At 52.4% G+C, this 17,043-nt stretch overlaps 1 protein-coding gene across 1 annotated transcript in view; it reads left to right on the forward strand.

Moving 5' to 3' along the window:
• Window positions 1–7,226: 7,226 nt before the first annotated feature.
• ACAN (aggrecan) overlaps window positions 7,227–17,043 on the forward strand; it is a 33,828-nt gene continuing 24,011 nt past the window's right edge. Inside the window, 8 exon segments of the mRNA XM_025049751.1 lie at window positions 7,227–7,312; window positions 9,575–9,958; window positions 10,852–11,026; window positions 11,586–11,713; window positions 13,215–13,508; window positions 14,811–15,215; window positions 15,987–16,161; window positions 16,676–16,803. Coding sequence (XP_024905519.1) covers window positions 7,243–7,312; window positions 9,575–9,958; window positions 10,852–11,026; window positions 11,586–11,713; window positions 13,215–13,508; window positions 14,811–15,215; window positions 15,987–16,161; window positions 16,676–16,803 — 1,759 coding nt within the window. The 5' untranslated portion in view covers window positions 7,227–7,242.

Genomic DNA, 17,043 nt, shown 5'->3' on the forward strand with positions numbered 1-17,043 from the left:
TTGGGCTGAAAGACACGCCTTTCTAAAATCCCATGTCTGATATTTACACAACGTCTGAAATTAATGCGAGAAAACCTCCAAGTTCCCGGGCTGGAACGGAAGGCTGAGAATAGGCAGGGGCAGAACCCAAGCACCAAGTTTTTTTCCACAAAGAGAACAGGGCAAAGCTAATGTCCCTGGTGGGTGACTCAGGAGCCATTCATCGTGCCGTGTACCTCTCCAGTTTAAACTGTGATTTGACTGAATTTGAGAGTAGGGAGAGCTGGGAAGGCTGGTGGTATTGATCTGAATTCTTCTGCCAGGCGCCCATCCTTGTCCAGGCGTACGCTGGGAACCAGGGATGGCTGCAGCCACCCCACCCGTGGGAAGCACCACCCATGGCCAGCCTTTCTTCCCGGCTCCTAGACTCAGCCCTACTCCCAGCTCCTTGGATATATAGTCTTCCTCAAGTGCCAGCATGGCTCTGAGTTCTATTTTGTCCCTAGATGCTGTCTCTGGAGTCACCCACCACTCCCCCTCTTGGCCCTTCCTGCCTCACTCCTGGTCCATGAAACCACTGTATAAGTTTATTCTGGCTGTGAGCTGCTCACGGTTGCCTAAGGGTAGAGAGGGGATGTCTGTCTTCACTCAGTGACAATAGAGATACTCTGAGAGTGACAAGCTTTGTGTCATTGGTGAGGGCAATGGCAGCATTAGGATCTTCCTTTACAGTCCATAGGTTTATTGGAACCCACATCCTGTGTCCACCTAGACTTGGGGACGAATGCAGAAGTGAGCCCTAGGTTAACCGAGGCGGGGGTGGGGGGGTGGGTTGCCCATTGCTTGCTATCATTGCGGATCAAATGACCACCCACGCGGGACAGCATTTCAGTAAGATCTAGGAGCAAGTAATAAAAGATGAGTAAGGAAATCGACTACATGGAAAAAGACACACATACAGAGAGAGAGAATAAAGAAGAGGAGGAAGAGAGAAGAGAAAGAGAAAGAAATACAAAAAAGTATTCTCATTCACAAAAAAATTACCTTTACAGTTTTCCTGGGGTGAAGCTTGTGTTTATACCAGTTAACAGATGGGTAAACCGAGGTTCCCCCATGAGTTAAGACAGAGATAGGACTGGAATCAGCTTCCTGGCTCCGCCTTGCCATACCACCTCACCCCGTCTGCTCAGAGCACGTGGAGAATTAGTAGCTGCAGTCGGAGGTTACTCTGGCCTGCTGTGTCCTTGGTGTGAGATCCATGTACCTTTCTCTATGCTGGATTTAAAATCCCAACCTCAAGTGCATATGCCACCGCTTTCATGCACAGATGAAGCATTGGCCTCGCAATGAATGACAAGAAAAGAGAGACTGCTGGGAAATTAGCCTGAACAGAAATGACGTGCTGGGGGCCGATGGCTGGAGGAACAGGTGACCTTGGGCCTTTCTAATCCCCTCGCCCGCACCAGACTCAAGTCACGGACACATAGCCACTTGGTTACTGGCATTTTTTTTTTTTTTAACTCCTACAGTACCTGGTATTCCAAAGTGGTCTTCCATCCACGTACTAACTGGGCTTGACCCTGATTAGCTTCCGAGATCAGATGAGATTGGGCACATTCAGGGTGGCATGGCTGTACACTGGCGAATCTTGCTGGTCAACCAGTCTACCAAATTCCAAGGTCCGCCCATTCATCCAACAAGAAGGTGTCAGATACCATTTTTTTGTTGTTCCAGGCAATGTGCGAGTTAACACCAGGATTTATTTATTTATTTATTTTTTTACTTAAGCCTTGACTTTCAGACTTAAGGAGGTCACAGTCTGTGTGATGAAGCAAAGCTAGCCTTTGTAGAACAATAGAAAATTTAAGTGCTCAAGTGGCTATAAAGCAGTCACAGTTGAGAGAGCAGAACCAAGGGGCAGGGCCTGGTGATGCGTCCTGGAGGACACAGGAGCCATGTGGGGTCAGGGCAGGGGGGGACACAAAGTTCACTATCGTGCAAACGTTGGCCGAGCCTGCACTGAAGTGGCAGGATCAAGCTGGGCCCGAGACTATGACATGGAGACAAACAGGGCTGTGCCCTGCCCGAAGGCTAGCATATTGGCCTTGGTTGCAGGGTCAGCTTTACTAACCCCCAGGACTCATGCAGGACAGCACGGTGCATGGAGAATGAGACTTCACGAGACAAGGAGAAGTTCCCATGATCCTTCCCCCAGGCTTTTTAAAAAATTTAGTTATTAATTATTTCCAGGAGTGTACTGGTAAGCCCACTCTCAAAAAAGGGGAGAGGGAAAAGAAGCCCTCGTTTTCAGTGTTTGCTGATTTCCATGGTGTGAATACACCCATTATGACCAATTTCAAGCTGTCAACGTGATGTCACTAAATAGTTGGGAAGAGATGTTTAAAATGGGTTCTGGCGAACTGGTATATTGCAGGCCAGCTCCAGCATACTTCCGGTTCTGGGGACCTGGGAAGGGAAAGTGCTGGTTGTCACATATAGACTGCTGGGCTACATATGGACTGTGACCTTCCCAAAGTCACATGCCATGCTGACGTGCTAGCACGAATCAGTACAGCCATGCACATCGCAAGCAAGCAATATACCTCTAGCTGAGATTTATCGAATGCAAAATGGGAGTGAGCTACCTCAGGGACTGTGCACCTATTTCATCAAGTGTGAGTCTCCAGGCACCACCACCACCACCTTCCCTCCGAGACCTGGAACTGAAGGAAATGACTTCAGGTGCTTGGACTTGCCATTTGTTTATTCATTCACTCAGCAGGCATTTTCCTATTGCCCCTCTCTGTGCTGGGCACTCTGCTGGGGACCAGGGAGACTGAGGAACAGGACAGACATACTCACTGCCCTGTAGATCTCATGAACACAGGATTATGACAGCCAGACTCCTAGAACCAGGTTTTGGTTCCATCTCCAACATACTGTGTGGCCTTGAGCAAGTCATTTAACCTCTTCGGGCCTCAGTTTCCTCGCTCGTAGAATAAAGGAGTTGGACTTGATAGTTGCTCAAGTCTATCAGAGCTCTGACCTTCTGTGGCTCCAGGGAGGAGAGAGAGTCTGGAAGACCCCATGAGGAAGAGATAGAGGGACTGGGAATGTCTTCATGGGAGAACAGTAGAGGGGAGAGCAGCTTGGACCCCTGAAGGTCCATTGTGAGTGGACCTTTGTGAGAGGAGTGGACATGTTGAATGTGGTTCCTGAGGACAGAAGTCATGGGTGGAGATTATTATGGGAGTGGGTCATTTTGACTCCGTCTTGGAAGATCTTGGGCACAATCGGAGCTGCCCAGCCACGGCACCGGCCACCTTGTGAAGGAATGAGCACCTTTCACTTGATCACAGGCTAGAGACCACCTGCCTTGGCCACGTGGACAGGACCCCTGGCAGGGAGGTCGTGACTGTAAACCCCCATAGTCATCAGTTCTGAAGGAACAAAAAAAGAGTCATTCGATCTACTGTGTTGCATGGAAAAAGTAAACAGGACACGAAAAGATGACAACTCCGTAAAATACAAGTAGATGCCATAGGTAAAAGACTAGAAGGAAAACCATCAAAATGCAAATAATGATTGGGTTGGAATCGACGATTATGGTGGTTGGTTTTCTCTATTTCCCAAATATTTGGTAGTGTGGTGACATTGTTTTTGAAATGAAGGCAATTTCATTCTTTGTGGAAAGTCATCTAGTTTCGCCCTTATCCCAGGACAAGGAGCCATCCTACAAACCACTAAACTGTCTTCCAGTTCCTTCAGAGAGGTTCACCCAGGCCTGACACCAGGGAGCAGGGAGACTAATGATGGATGCCTGCTGAGTGCTAGACCCTGAGCTGGGGACAGAGTCTGAGACACAGTCCCTACCCTCAGGAAAGGGGCCAGACTGGCACAGTGTCTCTATCAATCTTTAAACAGCCATGGGGGGTGGGTCCCATATTATTAAAACAGCAGGTGTCCTGCTCTCGGACCCCTCGGAGGGACCCCAGCCTTCCCTTGGGTCAGAGTGGGTGCTTTTGGGAGCGGATAGCCGGTCATCCTAGAGTCCAGCCCCTCAGAGTCCCCATCTACATGTGCCTTCACTCCGTCAGCCTGCAAGGGTCAGATTTGCCATCAAAAATGACAGCCGCTACTTTTTTCTTCTGTATTTGGATAAACACTGAAGAAGCTGGAGCTGTTCAACTTTATCTTGGGGAAAACCTCAGAACTGGTTTATTTGGTGTCATGGAACCTCTTACTGCTTTCAGGACAGAATCAAAAACAGAGAGGAGAGGAGAGGGGAGGGAAGTGGAGAGTAGGTGGCCAAGCCAGGACCAGGACCCAGGTCTGGGGGTCTCCATTGCACTTGAGGAATTCAAGGCAAGCTGGTGAGCCGCCCATTCAATTCTATAATTTGATGTGATAAAGGCCAAGGCCCCGGGCATGTTGGCAACTATGGGACAGAGTCTAGCTGTTGAGAAGGTGAAGGGTTTCCCTGTCCCCAACTATGTGGCACGCGCTCTCTCTCTCTCTCTCTTGCACACACACACACACACACATACACACGGCCTTCACCCGGCAGCATCTACTTCCTGCTCCCCCAAACCCTTCTTTCCCTGCATTTCTGGTGCTCCCTTTCCCCTTCCTCTGCCCCAGGTACACAGTCCTCCCACCACCACTCACTTTGCTCCCACGGAGAAAGGCCTCCCTGTTTCCAGGGCTAGCAAAGTCCATCTCCTCCCATAAAAGACTCAGTGAGTCCTGGAGACACTTGGAACCCAGACAGAATGGAATTTCTCCCTATTTTCTTTACAGCTAAGAAAACACAAACACAAGGGCATATTTATTGCCATATTTCTATCCCAAAGTTTGTCTTTTAAAAAGAAGAAATAAAATGGGTTTCTCTACCCACTCCACGCCGCTCCCCACCCCCACCCCTCCACAACCCAAATCCCCGCCCTTTTCATTTCTGGTCGAGGCCACGGAGAAAAACAGAGCTGGTCCAAGCCCCGCAGAGGACCACAGCATCCGGGACAATGTCGGGCTTGTTCAGAGTGAGGAGAGAAACACAACTCCGAAAACATACACAAACTTCCCAGTGAAGGGAAGAGGAACAGGCCGGCCTTGTGTCTGGACATGAAATCCCTGAGCCTCTGGGAAGAGAGGAGCCCACAAGTCTAGCCCCCTCCCCAGAGTGGAGGGGACACCTTACCCTTCGAGCCTCCGGGGGACTATTTCCTGGCCGTGAGTGGTCACACTCGGCTGAATGAGAGCGCCACAGCTCGGTGACCCCTCACAGTGCCAAAACTCGGAGCCCCGGAGAATTTTTTTTTTTTTTTTTTTGAAGGCAGCATCTAAGGAGGAAAATCCCTAAGGAGAAGTGAGGGGCTGCTTCTTAGGCCTTTGGGACTTTTCAGACTTCCTGTGCTGTGACGAAGACCTGCCTCATGCATTTATCTCTGTGCCCCTAGCAGTGTCCACATAGGCTTTTCATTTCTAGGGTGACATGGACACGTGGAATGAATGAAGGATCATGGTGGAAAGATCACTCAGAACAGCAGAACAGGGTCACCCAAGAGAGTCCCCGGAGTCCTGGGCCCCAGCCACCCCTCCCCCATGCATTCCTAGAATGGGAACCCCAGGAGTCCCCTCATCCCCAGACCCATCCAGCCCCACCTGATGGTGACTATGTCAACAGCGACACCTGCTGGGCCATCAGACTCTGACGGAGCCAAGGTGGGAAGCCCGAGCCACCACCTCATACTCTCAGCTCCAGAGACCTTCAGTCTCAGGTCATCTTTTCCTTCTGACACTTCCTCCTCTCTCCCTGTGCAGTGTCTGTGATGCAAACATGTCTTAAACCAAGACTGCACATTGGCAGCCTGGAGAGGAGGGCAGGGTGGGTGCCTATGCAGTTCCATCCAACAGAACAACTAATGCATACCATCGGGCGCACCTTGCAGAGGGCAAGTCCCGAGTGTCTAGCCAGTGCTGCTCCATCTTGGCTGCACGTTAGAACCTTCCGGGGAGCCGTTTCAATGCCCGAGGGCCAGACCGAAGCCCCAGTGATTTCAATGTGCGGCTGAGGTTGAGAACCTCTGCTCTGCTTGATCTCTTATAAATTCAGCTGGGCTTTCTTGGGGTCTGCTTGCACCAGCCCACGGGGAGTCAGGGTCCCAATTGTGCAGGAAATGTCCTTTATGCTGTGGTTGTCACAGATTGGTATACTTAGTATGACAGCTTTCCAGCAGATGTCAATAAGGAAGGCTTGGTTTTCTGATTCCTACGAAGTCACTGTTTGGGCCTGTAGGAGGGCTCCAGGGGTCCTGGGCTCTTGTTTCTCTCCTAAATGATTAATCTGTCCATCCCACAGCCTCATCAGAGGTCTCCGGGTGAGCATCCTTCCCAGCCAGGCCCCTGAATCTCACCCGACACCTTGGAGCATTCTCCATTCTAAAATACACAAGATTCCTGGATTTGAAGTTGGCGGCAGATCCAAATTTCATCAGGGCGGTCGGGTAATTCATGTCATTTCTCTGGGCTTGGGGGTTCTCCAGAGAGACAGAACCAGTTGCAAGTGTGTGTGTGTGTGTCTGTGTGTGTAAAGAGATTTATTACAAGGAATTGGCTCACACAATTATGGAGGCATTCAGCAAACTGGAGACCGAGGAGAGCTAGGGTATAGTTCCAGCCTGAGTTTGCAAGCTCAAGACCCAGAAAGGGCCGATGATTCAGTTTGAGTCTAAAGGCAGTTTGAAGGTCATCAGGCAAGAGGATTTACCTCTCGCTCAAGGGAGAGTCAGTCTTTGTTCTATAGAGGCCTTCAGTTGATCGGATGGGTCCCACCCAAGTTAGCAGAGCCATCTGCTTTACTCAGTCTACAGATTTTAATGTTTAAGCTCATCCGAAAACACCCTCACAGACACACTCAGATAATGTTTGACCTAATACCCGAGCACCCCGTGACCCAGTCAAGTTCTGAGAACCATCACGGAGATCCTTTAAGATGGAGCCTTCGCTGGGTGAAAGATGGGAAATTCCCTTAAAAAGGTAGGAGGACGTTTCCAGCCTAACACCTGTCATTGAACCGGGAAATCTGTGAAGGTTTCGTGAGGAGAAGATCCTTGGAGAAGCACATGCAGCCTCCTTATCCCAGTGTGATTTCAGATCCTCAGACGTGGAGTTTATCACCTGTGCTGTGTGTCACGTGACCCTCCTCGACCTCACCAAATCTAAACCTCCAAATAACACCTCTGCCTCCCCTCTTCCAGGTGAACTATGACCACTTTACTCTTGGTGTTTGTGACTCTGAGGGTCATCACCGCAGCTGTCTCAGTAGAAGTTTCAGGTGAGGACATTCCCTGTGCATGTCTCATTAATGCAGCTGGCACTGAGGACTGGGTGCTGGGTTCTGGGTACTGAACCTGGTGCTATTAGTCCCAGGGATAGAATTCCCCCTTTTCTGGCCTTTTCCTGGCCCTGCCCCTTTTCTGGCAAAGGTGAGCATAACTGCAGTGGGAGCTCCTGTGCGTGAGAACACACGTGCATGCCTGCAGGAGTCTTCCAGGATGGATAGTTGATGGGGGGAGCTCCTGGCAGGCGCCTACCTTCCCAGCATCCTCTCCATGCATCTCACCTAGAACCACTGCACACTGAGCTTGGGGTTGGGGCAGGACATAGAGAAACCAAGAGAAAAAGTGGCCGAGGGAAGATAAGCTGGAGCATCAGAGATAGTCGCCTGAGAAAGAGTCAGAAAGAAGCCCCAACAAATCACACAGATCTTTGTCTTTCTTGACAAACCATCCTTAGGAAGTCCCCGCACCTGGCCTCTTACATGTGGCAGGCACCAGACAGATTTCTGATCAATTCCTGAGACAAATGAACGAACTCTCCACCAACCCCAGGACGAGCTCACTCCAAAATAGGATGTATCTCACTCAAACCCATGCACTTTAGAGCCCCCCACCAGTGACCCTCCTCCAGCCCTCATGCTCCCTAAAGGGTGAAGAGTCTTTAGGGACAACAAGACATGTCTACCCAGACCTGTGTGCCCCCTTTAGACCACACTCTGGGTACCTAGGACGCCCAAACTTCCCTGCCCGAGTGGACTCGAGCCACTAGTACCACATGGGTTCCTCCTCTATGGGGGTCATGCCCCTGGTGTGAGCCACCCCTAGGCCCGAGGGAGAGGTAAAAGGGTGACTGTTTGTATGGGGTGTGGGCAAAGCTAGGTGTGAGGGCTGGGATCAACACAGTCCCCTCACCGTCCAAAGTAGTGATGGGAAAAGAAGGGGGCTTGGCTCCCAGCCCCCCAACTGGACACCACATCCCAATGCCAAGCCCCAAGAATCGCTACATTTGAATCTGGCCTTTCATTTTGAAAGTTATCATTGTTAATTAGGAAGATAGAACATATTTTATTTAACGACCTGTGTGCTTGATTTATAACTTTGAAATATTTAGACATATGGTATCTGAGTCTCCATTTGTCCTCTTGCTCTGGGACCCACAAATACCCAGCCCCTGGCTGTAAACCTGCAGTGGTTTGCCCACACAGTCAAACCAGTTCACTAGGGTTGGTGGAGACCTTCAAAAACGGCAGAGCTGGGCACTGCCGTCACTTTCGGCTCTCCCCAGAGGACCACCATGCTGGGTCGTGGAGCTAGGGCTGAGCATTCAAAGGGAGATTTTTGTGGAAGAGCCTGATGGTGACTGCCCAGGACATCAAAAGGTTAGGGCTGGACCCCAAACATTCCTGGCTCCCCCCTTTCCTTGCCCTGTTATGTACCTACCACCCACAAATATCTGAGACATTTTTATGTTCAACCTGTAGCCTCGCCTGGGAAAAAGGATTTCGTAAGTGTGCGACTCACTATGAAAGGTGCTATTTTTTTTCAAAAGCTCTTTCTTTCCCACTCTAGGAAGACCTTTTACTTCTAACGGGATTCGGTAAACATGCAGCGACGTCCCGACGAATACTCTGTATGATGTTTTTCTAGAACCTGGTCATATCCCACCACTATCCCCATTGGACTCTCTGAAAACTTAAATGTCTGATCTTCTCGATGCTTCTTCAGCTGGGTCCCCCAGTTCCCCAACAAAGTCAGGATGGAGCCCAAGGCAGACCTCCTCATGGGGGACCTATTTCTGAAGTTTTATCTCTTAGCTTTTTAAGACGTATTGATTTTTTTTTTCCCCTTCCTCTTAATAATTTTTCTATCCCAAAATAATTTCCCCTAAAAATCTCAAGCTGTCATTCTGAGGAGAGGGGTCATGTTTATCCTATGGCGTGGCATCCCCTGAGGCACCCCAGTTTGAGACAGAGGCGGTCTCAGCTCTGAAGTTCCCCCTGCCCTTCCCAGCAACCCTTTCCTGGCTCCATAGCTCCTGTCTTCAGGCGCAGACACCAGGGTCTTGAAGAACGCTGCTCTGGGAAGGGTATTGCAAGGCTTCCTGGGAATTCTGTACAGTGCAGAGCTCCCCTCATCACGGACACAGACAGGCTTATTGGATTTTGTCATTTCCAGAAATGCTGACAGGTAGGCTGCTTCGTCCTCTCCAGGTACTAACGAGTCTGTCTCTCACCCGCCTCCCCACCTCTCTCCCGCAGACCCTGACAACTCACTGAGTGTCAGCATCCCCGAACCATCCCCACTGCGGGTCCTCCTGGGGACCTCCGTCACCATCCCCTGCTATTTCATCGACCCCATGCACCCTGTGACCACCGCCCCCTCCACCGCCCCCCTCGCCCCGAGAATCAAGTGGAGCCGCATTTCCAAGGAGAAGGAGGTGGTGCTGCTGGTGGCCACTGAAGGACAGGTGCGGGTCAACAGTGCCTACCAGGACAAGGTCTCGCTGCCCAACTATCCCGCCATCCCCAGCGACGCCACCTTGGAAATTCAGAGCCTGCGCTCCAATGACTCTGGGGTCTACCGCTGCGAGGTGATGCACGGCATCGAGGACAGCGAGGCCACCCTGGAGGTCGTGGTGAAAGGTGAGAGCCTCCCCAGGGACACTGGTTGACCTGTGGAAAGAACCAGAAAGGTGTCTTCCCCATGAGTAATTTGCACCTCCGTCAAATTACTCAGACCCAACTGTGACCGAGACCTGGTGATATCATTCTCTCTGGACTTTGAGGGGATTGAATAGTTCCTGGCCACAGTCACGTGGAAATGACAGTCTGTCCTTTGCAACGATCCCGTGATTCTGAGGGCCTTGTGATCATCCTCATTGCATAGACAAGCAAACTGAGGCTGAGAGACTTGCCTGGAGCTGCCCTGGATGGGAGCCAGGGCAGCCTTCTGAATCCTCATCCAGGTGGCTTTTCCTTCCCCCACCTCCCCACCCCCATCTTCGGTTCCAGAAACCCAAGAAAGGGATGAAGATCCCCAGTCCCCTTTCTCTCGATGGCCCGGAAAGAATAGTTGTGCCCTTGGTTGGCTTCAGAACTTTGGTCAGCACCAGACTTTTCTTGTTGGGAGACAGTCCACTCCTGGGGGTGCCTTAAACGGGGCTCCCATGGCTGAGGATGCCCCTTGGCTGAGGGTACACGGGACTCTCAGTGTCTCTTTCCCCAAAGCCAACGTGCGGTCCTGGTGTGACACGAAAAATTATAAGGAGGCAGATTTTAGTTCAATTCAGAGAACTTTCTGAGTATCAGAATTATCATAGGTATTCAAAAAAGAAGCCCTGTGGGTAGTGAGTTCCCCATCACTGCAGGTATGCCAGCAAAGGCGGAAGGACCACGTGCAGGTGTGGGAAGGGGATCCATGCAGCAGCTAGACCAGATGACTCCAAGGTCCCTGTGACTACTGCTCTAATTCTGCGAGGACCTGAGTGATGGGAGGCTGTGCCTGACCTGCTCTCTGGCCCGCGCCTGTCTTGCAGGCATTGTGTTCCATTACAGAGCCATCTCCACGCGCTACACCCTGGACTTCGACAGGGCGCAGCGAGCCTGCCTGCAGAACAGCGCCATCATCGCCACACCCGAGCAGCTGCTGGCCGCCTATGAGGACGGCTTCCACCAGTGTGACGCCGGCTGGCTGGCCGACCAGACCGTCAGGTGAGCCCCCAGGCCTCCAGCGGGGAGGGGAGGACGATGGGCTGGCACGTTGACCAGCACTGAGCTGCTGCCACTGTGACACTATGGCCAGCCGAGGTTGGGGCTAGAGGAAGCCATGGCCAACTCTAGGTCCCAGATCCTTGTTCTTCTGACCTGCAATGGAGTGAGTGGCTGCTAGCCGCTTTGTCTGACAGGAGCATTCTCTCCATGCAAATGACACATCATCACTCTTCCAAAATCTAAAATATTTCCTATCTGGCCTTTCACAGTAAAGGTTGGTAGTCTCCTGATAGAACATACTTGGTGCCAAGAAACATTCAGTAAATATTCAATAAATATCCAGTGGGCTGCCTTTAATCACCAATAGCTGTGAAAATGCACATCTCAATAAAGCTGGAGAAAACCTGTGAAAACAAAGAGTGTACACATTCAAGGCCGACACCAGCAAACGCATCAGCAAGTCACCGCATCCTCCCACAAGGGAGGAGGATACAAGGGCACAGGACACAGGCCTGCTCTGTCCCTTAGTGTCACACCTTCCACTTTGTGTTCCTGGCAGATATCCCATCCACATTCCACGGGAAGGCTGCTATGGGGACAAAGACGAGTTTCCCGGTGTGAGAACCTATGGCATCCGAGACACCAATGAGACCTATGATGTGTACTGCTTCGCCGAGGAGATGGAGGGTGAGGCCACCGCGCCCCTTTCCCAGGGGATCCCTTTCCATCCCCTTCACCCTCCTGACTCTTGAAATCCTGAGGACCTCCTCTGGGGCAGGGCGCTAACCCAGGGCATCACATACTCCACCCTCCCCTGCCATGCCCAGTGAGGAGTCGGGGAAGGGAGAGTAGGGCCTATAGGCCCAGGACCTCCTCTGGGGCAGGGCACTAACCCAGGGCACCACATACTCCACCCTCCCTGCCATGCCCAGTGAGAATGGGGGGGAGGAGTCGGGGAAGGGAGAGTAGGGCCTATAGGCCCCAGTGGTCCCAGGCTCCTGCAAACTTTTCGATGCCACCACTGGGCCCAAGAGTGTTTGTTGCTTGTCTCTCAGCTGGGAGAGCCCCCTCCCAGCCAGGACCCCTGCTGCTCTGAGCATCCATCACTGTCCCAAGGTCCACTGCACCATCAAAGCCTAACCCAACCTTGTCACCTTCACAAAGGACACCCCAGGCCACTCCACGCTGGGCACATCAGAATTATAGATGCCAGGAGAGCTGGCTGTCCATCCACCCTCTCTCAGCTTTCCTACTGCCAGCCCCCAGCCCTGCCCAGGCCATTCCAATGGGCTGGTTTTGGAAGGAACCAACAGGAGGGCTAGCAATAAGGAACCTAGAATCTTTCTCTGGTTTGTAAAGGGCACTAATTTTAGTCACAATCAGAGCTACCCATTACCCCGGCATGTGGATGACAACCCTTTCCCCATCTGCACCCTTATGTATTCCGGCCTCTGCCACCTCGGCCCCCACCAAGCTCACAGCTTCCTTGGGGCCAGAGAAAAAAAGAGTGACAACCTGGTTCGTTCTGAGGCAGGGACAGTCCCCAGCTTTCTCGCCACTATGGCCCCCTTTCCTCATTCTCAACTAACAAGTATTTGTGTTCCCGTTTTTGGCTAACAGAAGACAAATACAATGGCCAATCAGAGCCATCACTGAGCAGAGACAACCAGGGCTATCCCCAGGTTCGATGCCCATTGCCCAACCCCTACCCCTACCCCTGGCATAACCTTGTCAGGTTTTTGGAAATAGTGAAGAGAGCTTACAGACCCCACTAATGCCCTTGTGGATGCTTTGGGGCCGAGAGACCCCTGCTCTAAGGGATACAGTCTGATGTCTGCTCTTCCATCAGAATTTGAATTTCTTAAAAGGATTGCTTGAACGAGTGATGCTTATCTCATAGGCATGGCGCCCTAGTGGTGGGCAGTTCCCCAGCAAAGTGAGGAGCAGAGATGCTCTGAGCAGGAATATTTCATCCTGGGCCTGACATTTGCCCTATGCTTTCCCCATGTCCTTGTTATTCGGGCAGCTTCTTTCTTGGTCCCCCTGTTTGAGGAAATCGATGTTACCCTGCCCAAAAGCCCATAGGAAGTGGAGGGCAGGATCTGAGATACAGATACACGAGGTACCTCCCTGGGGACACAGGGCAGTGAGTGGAAGATCTTTACCCTGCTGGCTGTGTCCTTCACAGGTGAGGTCTTTTATGCGACGTCTCCAGAGAAGTTCACCTTCCAGGAGGCCGCCAATGAGTGCCGGCGGCTGGGCGCCCGGCTGGCCACCACGGGCCAGCTGTACCTGGCCTGGCAGAGCGGCATGGACATGTGCAGTGCTGGCTGGCTGGCCGACCGCAGCGTGCGCTACCCCATCTCCAAGGCCCGGCCCAACTGTGGGGGCAACCTCCTAGGTGTGAGGACCGTCTATCTGCACGCCAACCAGACAGGATACCCGGACCCCTCATCCCGCTACGACGCCATCTGCTACACAGGTGAGGCTGGGGCTGGAGGCCAGAAGGGGGCTCACACCACCGTAATTGTGGCCCAGAGGAAGAGATCTTAGAATAGGCGGCTGGTTTTTACCTCTTCACGGGGCCACTGAGTTTTAGCACCCCCTTTTCCACTGGTTTCTACGAGAGCTAATTCAGAGTTGCTGGAGGCTGCATTATTTGCAGCCTCGTCTTGCCCGTCCAGAATAAGGTTAAAAGGATGAGTTTAGAGTCTGTGTTTTCTCCGGCTTGAATCCCAGTCCCAGTCCTGCCACCTGCTCCTGGGTAACCATTAGAAAGACAAGGCCCTGAGCCTCACTTTTCTCATCTGTCAGTTGGGGAGCTGGCACCACATGGAAAATGGTGGGGCCTGATAGGAGACCACACCCCCACAGGAGCACTGTTATCTGCCCTTGAGAGTGAATGCACTGACGTTGAATGCGCCAAAGTGTTTTTGAAAAGAATGGGGGGAAAGTTTTGACAGGCACTTTGTTTTGAAAATTGAGACTCAAACTTTTTCAAGTAAGCTTTTTATCTTCTACTTTACACAATCTGGGCTATAATTATGATTAAGTGCTAGTTCTTAGAGGGGCAAAAAAACAATATGAAGTTGCATCAATTTTATGATAAAATCGGTGACGGCACAGTGGCCTAGCTCGTTTCATATTCGGCTTTCACGGTCGGATCTTACAGGAAGAGGGTTACTTTTGCAAAAATAATTAGGATTTCTCCCAAAGCCTTTCTCGCCCTTTCAATATTCTAACCACTCTTTTTGAAGACATGACACCCTCGTGGATTTTCTCTTTATAACTAGCTGGTTTCTGCCAGACCCTCACCTTTTCAGGCCTGACGCAAGTAGTTCTCTCATGTTTCATCAGTTTCGTGAGCCCCTGCATCTTTGGTGAGATTTTTCAGTTTCCCTTTGTATCTGATCTACATTGTCCCTTTGACTGGTTACAACATCAGATGGTCAACAAGGGGCTCAAGGGATAAGTGAGGAGGCGGCTGGCTCAGGGAAGGATCAGGGAAGAATGTTGGAGCAGGACTGGTTTTATTGGCAGTGAGCTGATGGGTCAACGTCTTGTGCTACGATGACTTGGCGTTCTTTTGCAATCTGGAACCCGTGGAGACCCCTGTAATGACTAGTCGAATAGAAGAGGACCCCACAAGGGGCCCAGCAAAGTGCCAGGCACACGGCAGGTGTTTTCCTTCCCAAGCAGGGGAGGAGTGGAGCCGGTCAGTGCTCACCTCCCTCGAGCCAGCCCCAGGCTGAGTGGCTAAAGCTTGTCTTTGTCCCCGTTCCAGGTGAAGACTTTGTGGACATCCCAGAAAACTTCTTTGGGGTGGGCGGTGAAGAGGACATCACTGTCCAGACAGTGACCTGGCCTGATGTGGAGCTGCCCCTGTCCCGGAACGTCACCGAGGGCGAAGCCCAAGGCAACGTGATCTTGACCATGAAGCCCATCTTTCCCGGCTCCCCGACTGCCCTGGAGCCTGAGGAACCTTTCACATCGGCCCCCGACGTGGAGGCCACTGCCATCCCTGAGGCCGAGAGTGGGACTGAAGAGGCCACCGGGCCCTGGGCCTTTCCTGAGGAGTCCACACCTGGCCTGGGCCCCGCCACGGCTTTTACCAGCGAGGACCACGTCGTGCAGGTGACTGCAGCCCCAGGTGCAGCTGAGGTCCCTGGGCGGCCACGATTGCCCGGAGGTAAGTGCCCACTCCTCACGGGGCTACATGGAGCAGTGTGGGGGTGGAGAGGGGGCATATACTGAGAACTTGGTCTGGGAGTCTATGCCTTCATCTTGACCTGGGACCTGGGACAAGCCTCTCTCTACTTAAACTTGGCTCTCCTTGTTTGTACAACAAAGGGGACAGGCCAGACCAGTGACGTTCACCCTCTTTTGCCGCAAAGCATTTCCTTCAGATGAAGTCGTGGGTGGTAACGTGTGTGTGTGTGTGCGCGCGCGTGTGTATCAGGCAGATACAGGGGTTTCGGCGAAGTGGAATGGAGAACCGGGGCTTGTCGGTCCAGGGCCTTCCTCGCCCAGTCGGGCACCTCCACAGAATAGAGCCACTTGAAAACTACCGTACTGGGCGGCTCTCCAGGACAGGGGTTCGAAAACTACATACAATCTGCAGGCTAAATGCAGCTTGCCACCTGCTTTCATACAGCCCGTAAGCTAAGAATGATATGTATATGTTTAAATAGTTGGGGAAGGGAGTTGTAAGAAGAAGGAAATTTTCTGGCATAATAAAAATTGTAAATCATTTAAATTTCATTGTCCACATTGGCTGGGAATGGGATCAGAAGCAGAGAAGGGAGGAGGGGATGAAGGGAGGTCATTTCTCAAGGGGCCAGAGCTCCCTCGGGGCCCACGAAGCCTCGAGAACCAGGCACCAGGGGCATCGGCATGGCGGCACCCGGTCCATGTCCTGAGTCTACCATGTGTCTCCTTCCTTCCCCGTCCTCCCCGCCAGGAGTCGTGTTCCACTACCGCCCGGGCTCTGCCCGCTACTCACTGACCTACGAGGAGGCGCGGCAGGCCTGCCTGCGCACCGGAGCGGTCATCGCCTCTCCCGAGCAGCTGCAGGCCGCCTACGAAGCGGGCTACGAGCAGTGTGACGCCGGCTGGTTGCAGGACCAGACCGTCAGGTGAAGGACCAGCCGGGCTCCCCTCCCAGCCCAAACTCAACCTTGACAGGTCAGGGCGGCGGAGCCACATCCTGGCCCGGCGCCCAGCACAGAGCGCACACGCGCTACACTGCGGGTTGATTAATTAATTCATCGGTGACTCCATATGGCTGCTCTTAGTTTCTCCCCCAGACCTGAAGCATGTTGGGAGCGGTTAAGGAAGGGCCCTGGGTGATGTTCTGTCCTTGGTCATTTCCACCCGAGAGACAGAGAAGACCTTCTCCTTGAGCCCCACCCCCCCAGGTGCCTTCCAGCTTGACCCAGTGCCCTTCCATGCAGTGGACTCAATTCCGAAGCTAGGAATCCCCCAGGGTCCCCCAGATCCTTCACCCAGTATGAGGGGCTCCTTGCTGGTTTGAATGCCACTGGACAACCAAAGACCCTCCCCCAGGGTGGCCTACCAGCCTCACCCTTGGCCCTGCATCCCCCAACCCTGGAACAGGTTCTCATCCGCCCCTCCCACCCTCCTTTGCAGATACCCCATTGTGAGCCCGCGGACCCCGTGTGTGGGCGACAAGGACAGCAGCCCTGGGGTCAGGACGTATGGCGTGCGCCCACCATCGGAAACCTATGATGTCTACTGCTACGTGGACAAGCTTGAGGGTACAGGCCCTGTTCTTATATTTTGGGCCCCAGATGGGCAGAGGGCTGATAGGGAGACACAAAGGAGAGTGGGAATCCACCACCCACCCCTGCTGTCACCCAGGAGCCCAGTGAAGAAAGAAGGCCCACCCAGCCCCTCACTCAGCGCAAGGCCTTCTCTCCTTCCCAGGTGGTTTATATGGATTCCTCCAGCATTGCAGGGGAGCGTTAGCTTCTTAAAAAAGCAATGAGTTCTGTGGA

The sequence above is a fragment of the Pteropus alecto genome, unplaced genomic scaffold, assembly GCF_000325575.1.
Source record: "Pteropus alecto unplaced genomic scaffold, ASM32557v1 scaffold60, whole genome shotgun sequence".
NCBI lineage: Eukaryota > Metazoa > Chordata > Mammalia > Chiroptera > Pteropodidae > Pteropus > Pteropus alecto.